At 40.0% G+C, this 5,867-nt stretch overlaps 1 protein-coding gene and 1 non-coding gene across 4 annotated transcripts; both read right to left on the bottom strand.

Annotated features, from left to right (window-relative positions):
- Positions 1–2,101: 2,101 nt before the first annotated feature.
- Positions 2,102–4,827, bottom strand: c16h17orf97 (chromosome 16 C17orf97 homolog). Of its 3 annotated transcripts, none has more exons than XM_039778508.1 (3): positions 4,590–4,827; positions 4,276–4,499; positions 2,102–3,188 (listed from the first exon to the last, which is right to left on the bottom strand). In XM_039778508.1, exons 2-3 carry the CDS (start codon positions 4,391–4,393, stop codon positions 2,800–2,802), a joined length of 507 nt encoding a protein of 168 aa, XP_039634442.1. In that variant the 5' UTR covers positions 4,394–4,499; positions 4,590–4,827; the 3' UTR covers positions 2,102–2,799. The 3 variants fall into 3 exon arrangements, with proteins under 3 accessions (XP_039634442.1, XP_039634443.1, XP_039634445.1); XM_039778509.1 differs by having other exon boundaries at positions 4,276–4,491; XM_039778511.1 differs by having other exon boundaries at positions 4,276–4,491; positions 4,594–4,827.
- A 433-nt stretch (positions 4,828–5,260) lies between these two features.
- trnaw-cca lies at positions 5,261–5,332 on the bottom strand. Its single transcript has one exon. It is a non-coding gene; the product is annotated as a tRNA-Trp (tRNA).
- Positions 5,333–5,867: the final 535 nt, after the last annotated feature.

The following is a 5,867-nucleotide window of genomic DNA, read 5'->3' as shown; positions in this document are numbered from 1 at the left end:
CTTTATGAGTTTTTTTTAACATTAATATGCGTTCCCCCAGCCTGCCTATGGTCCCCCAGTGGCTAGAAATGGCGATAGGTGTAAACCGAGCCCTGGGTATCCTGCTCTGCCTTTCAGAAAATGAAAGCTCAGTTGGGCCAATTTGGAATCTTGCTCCTTATGAGGTCATAAGGAGCAAGGTTACCTCCCCTTTCTCTGATTTGCCCGCCCAGAGAATTTAGCCCACCCATGAGAGAGAGAGAGAGAGACTTCATGGCTTTCAAACGAGCAAAGTGGCAGTTGGTCAAGGCCACACCCCCACACTCCATCTTGCCCCCCCCCCTCCTCCTCAATAGCTACAGACACAGAAATGGCACATACTAAGGAAAGCTCATTGTAGGACTGGCTCTAGTGGCTGTAATTCTGCACCAAGGCTGAATTTCGGGAAAGAGATTTCAGATACAGTATTAGGGGACCACTAAGGTCTATATAAAAGAGACTTCAGATACAGTATTAGGGGACCACTAAGGTCTATATAAAAGAGACTTCAGATACAGTATTAGGGGACCACTAAGGTCTATATAAAAGAGACTTCAGATACAGTATTAGGGGACCACTAAGGTCTATATAAAAGAGACTTCAGATACAGTATTAGGGGACCTCTAAGGTCTATAGAAAAGCATCCAAAGAGCACCATGTCATGGGACCTTTAAAAGACGGTGTACGATGCCATTTACTTGGATGGGGCTGCTGGAAAAACACAAGTGGCCTTAATGCCCACTGCAGCTATGTATGTGGTCCGGTCGGTGAGTTGGAGGGGGGATTAGGAGAACAGAGGGGGAGTGCTCAGCTCTTTGAAGCAGAGATGCTGAAATAGGCAACGGTAACAAAACACACCAACAGGGAACAATAGGCTTTCGACAAACAGCACACAAATGCAGTGTGACAAAACCTTCACAAAAGAAATGCTGCGTTTTTCTCTCTCTGCTGGTTTATTACTGTCTTTACTTCACACATCCACATTTACTTTTAGCTTCACTCTGCCTTCCTGTCAACAGCATGCCTCAGCTCACTGTAACCAGGGTTCAACTGGTGCAGACTTTCCAAGGCCAGTACCTGTTATGTACTAATGTTGTATGTAAAAGATTTGAAACTTTTTTTTTGCTAAACATGACAAGAATTTGTTGTTGTTTTTAAAAACAGTATTTAGATCAGAATATCAATATACCTCGTGATTATATACTTTTTCTGAATAATAAATTGAGAAAATGTTTATGGAAAAAAAAAATAACCAGACAGGAAACTCATATTTTTGGAGTAATAGAGCAAATTCAATACCTGACAAATCACGATCTTCAACACATTTATGCAGAAAATTATATAAAAAAAACAATATAGGTCCACATAATAATATTAATTTAAATTGTCACTGGTATATATTATCACACATGTTGCCTTCCACTCTTGAAGCTAATTGTAATATGATTTCCATCTATCTGCTCATCTCACTGGCTGAAGGCAATACTGACTGTCATGATATTCCTGCAACTTCACATCCCTTGGAGAATTGCATTTTTAGCATTATACTGTTCAGTAACAGCTTAACATGTTAATGTATCTACCAGGAACAGCTCTAAGTCTTCCTTTGCACCCAAACACATTGTTACAGTGAGTAAAAATAATTCTGCATATTATGTATTCTTCAGGTGAGAAAAATATCAGCTTTATTCTCCTAAGGATTTTAAGTGAAAGATGGTCTTTGCCTCTTACTTACAATGCTGAATATCAATCCTCTTGTTAATAACAGCTTTCTTATCAATGCAAAGAGATCACTGATGCCCAGGGACAAATAACAGGGATGTAGGCCTACTTGTCATTTAAACTTTTTTGTCTTGTGTTTCACTTTGTTCATACATTAAACAAAAAAATCTCAGGCACAACAGTACTGTACATTTTTGCATTCATCGTTCAGCAGTGGTAGTGTTTCTAAGATTTACATTTTACCTCCTTGAAGATGTAGCTTTTGTAGCATTATGTAGAGAACAGTATAGAGCAGCAAGAAATAAGTAGAAATAGAGAGGGGTATATACATGGCTGGACTGAGGACACATTAGACCACTGGTAAAGAAGGTCAGCCACCATGCTTAACAGACTGAGCTTTATTAGACAGTGTGATAGCATAGTAACACATTGTTACAGCAGTCACATTTAGATTTTTAGTTAGATAACTCCACAACCACTTGGTGGTTTTCTGGGTATTTTTGTAACAAAAAAACAAAAACAAAAAACAACTGCTAACCTGTATTTTAAAGTTCTTACAATGTAGCAGGAAAAAAAGTAATGTGACCCCTATCAATTTAACCCTCCTCTACCTCACCCACATGTGAGGGGGGTTTAGTGGTATTATCCTGATTGGGTTTCAATCTTGAAAGGTCAACTTTGGGTCTTTTCTGTAAGTGGTGCATAATTTAGATGCAGAAGTTAAACTGTGCAAATCCTATATTAAGTTTATAACAGGCCCATTGACCAGGAGCAGGTCCTGTCCTTCGTTCACGGACAGCCGTGGCACTGTGGTTACGTGTTTGTTTTGTACCTGACAGAAAGTATTTCTATCTGGTGCTTTAAAGGGTACTGAATTGGCAACATGCTCAGTTTCTCTTTAGTCCAACGTCTCAACGGCACCCAAAGATCTTCACTCTGTGCCTTACTGAGATGAACCACATAAGGCTCTTACCTGCTTCTTTAATTCAGTCTGTGCTCAAATGCAGTACTGACTCCTGTGGGTCAGATTAAGTCAAAGCCTTTTTCTCATTGCTCTCCTTAAGGAAAAGTCGGTCTCAAGGCACCCTGGGGTTCTTTTAACAGAGCGTCTCTGTGTGCAATGTAACGCTGCCGCCTGTTGGCCCTGTACAGCTCCAGCCTCTTCTCCTCAGCCTGGGGGTCGTCCAGCACTCCCTCCCACCTCAGGCTCTCCCTGGCCTGGGCGCCGAGCTCTCCACTGCCACTGGTTTTGTTAGTAGCTGTAAGCAGGGCCGGGGAACCCTTGGGGTGTTTTTTGCTCTTCCTGGCGCTGCCAGTGAGCCGATCGCCGTCCTTCTTACTGGTAGCTCTGAGGTTGGGCAACTGGGCTCGAGGCTGACCTGGACTCAGTGGGGGCAGCAGGGACACTGGCAAGGTCTCAGGGGGCAAAGATACAACCTGAGGTTTGTCTGTAGGGAGGCAAAATAAACATGTAGGCTCATGCACACCACCAAACAAAGCTGAGGGCTTAAATTACTAATGACTCCCTCTGGAGTTGGAGGGGTATGGCTTGGTTTACAGTAATGAGCTGTAATAGGCCAGTGAGTTTAAGCGACACTAGGGGCTATTCTCTATTGACCTATTTAACCCAGTAGAGAAATGTGGAAGGATGTGGATCCACATCTCTCTGTCAAGTCTCTAATCAAATGCTCCAGAAAACAAAAAAATTATGAAAACAATTTGACTGACAGTAATATGTCTATAATGCACTGGTGATGGACAATGTTAATGACCATGATGGAAAAATAAGCAGAACTGTTATATGCATTTGTACTTCCTTTGCTATACTGTAGTATAATACCACTATTGTACCTATTACAATTTAAATATGTAGAAATGTAAATGTAAAAATATGTTGAAAATGTTGTTATTTTATTTTCATTTTTTGCTTAAAAATGTCCATTTGCAGGCCTTGAAATGTAAAACCATTCATTTTCAAGAATGGTACCTCTTTGATTGCTAATTATTATTCATATCTCAGTAGTACTTTGTTGACTGACTACTTGAGTATTTCCATTTTCTGCTGCTTTACACTTCTGCTTCACTACATTTTAGAGGCAATTACTGTGCTTCTTACTACACTACATTTGTTTGACAGCTGTAGTTCCTGGTTTTAGTGATTCAATTGAACATTGTTCCTTAAATATGATGCATTATTACAGATTAAACTACCCAACGGTGAATAAAGTGTTTAAAATTAGCTCAACCTCAACCAAATAGCCTATAACATCAGTGCATTAGCAATAATCAAAGTTGTAATACAATGCTACACTGACTGTGGCCACTTTCTGGCTACTTTTACTTTTGAAACTATACGTACATTTTACTGATAATGCCTTCTTACAATTTTGAATGCAGGACTTTTACTCTTAATGTGTTATTTTACTGTAAAACTGATTTTAAATTTACATTTACACATTCTAGCTAATTGTATTGCTACTTGTAAGTAATGGATCTGAACACTTCTTTCTATCTTCCACCACTAAGTATATTTACTTGTATTATCTGGAGGAGTAGTGGAAGCCTTGGCTTTCTTTCTCTTCTTCTTCTTCTTTTTATTGCCAGAGCTCCTGGATGGCTGCAGCAGCTTACAGCTTTTGTCTTCAGGCATCATGATATACAGTCACACAAACACTGCTGATAGGTCTGTGCAGGCTAGTAAGGCGATTGTGCCGAAGGATAAAATGCTTCTTAGACGAATCCTCTCTCTTACTGCAACACTATTAACGTGGAAAATGTACAATTACGATCTTTAAGAAAAATAAGTTAACTATAAACTGCAAAACAGAGACTTGTAAATCTTCGTTTACCCACTAGAAGCGGAGCTGTTGAAGCGAGTATCGGCAGCTTTAGTCCCGAGACGAGCTGCTTTATTTTCCGTGGTTTAAAACGTTTGTTTATTGCATAAAAAGGCAACAGAAAGTGGAAAATGCTGGATGCTACAATGCTAACTGCTATTTTCGTATTCCGTATTTGTTCCGGGACACGCTTTTTCCACAATCACGCTTCACCATTTGATAGACTCACGGACGCGTTGCCCAGTGACCCGTCTCCATACCAACAGGACACACCTTCTCAGAGAGGAGAACGTGTGAAGATTTAGGCTACTGCCGGGTTAAATCTTTATCCATCTATGGTGAAATCTGGCTTTCTTTACAGTTTTAATTCCTGAAGCGTATTTTCTTTTAAATTAAACGGCATGTTTAAATAAACCCAGTATGCAAAACTTGCCCATGTCCTGGTTAACTCCTCAAAACTGAAGTACCTTAAATTAAGTTTAAATGAATTCACTCGTTAGTACGTTAGTCTGTAGGCTAGGTACATAGACATAATATATCAGCATAAAGGGAGTTGGTAGGGGATAGGGTAATACCATTGGCTTGAGGAACTAAGATTTGGAAACAACAGCAGTAACATATGGTTTGCAATGCAAGGTCATTGCATAACAGCCCCCATTACAATCCAGGTGATAGCAAAGACTTGACCCCGACGTGATTTGAACACGCAACCTTCTGATCTGGAGTCAGACGCGCTACCGTTGCGCCACGAGGTCGACACACAAAATGTTATCTGACAGTGACCAGACCTCACATGACGTAATAATCTAGGCTTGACAGGTATGCATATTCTCAGAATGAGATATATTGGCCAAGTAGGCCTAGGCCTACTACCCAGCCGGCACCTGACCGACCTCAACGTCGAAACCAAATTCAACAGTGATTCAACCCTGGACCATGACGTTGTTTCAACCGTAAATAAACGTTAAAATGCCAGCAGGGTATGTGTACACATCAATGGAATTTTCCATTACTTTCAATGTTACACACAGTTCCGAGAACAATTATCAGGAAGATAGATAGAAATAGACATAGGCCTACAGCTTAAAACAATGACAAGGAAGCTGAACAGAGATGGGCAAACATAAACATTTAACTATAATGTACATACAACATTTTACGCTGCTATGGAATATCTAGCCTATAGAATGATAGCACTACTCCGTATACAGTCCATAAAAATAAAAACCAAGTGTATTTTTTTTATTTCCAAATGATCACACATCATCTTTTTTTTTTATTGTAGTAAGA

The sequence above is a fragment of the Perca fluviatilis genome, chromosome 16 (assembly GCF_010015445.1).
Source record: "Perca fluviatilis chromosome 16, GENO_Pfluv_1.0, whole genome shotgun sequence".
NCBI classification, from domain to species: Eukaryota; Metazoa; Chordata; class Actinopteri; order Perciformes; family Percidae; genus Perca; species Perca fluviatilis.
Note: the sequence above shows the minus strand (reverse complement) of the source record. Positions and strands in the feature narration are given on the sequence as shown.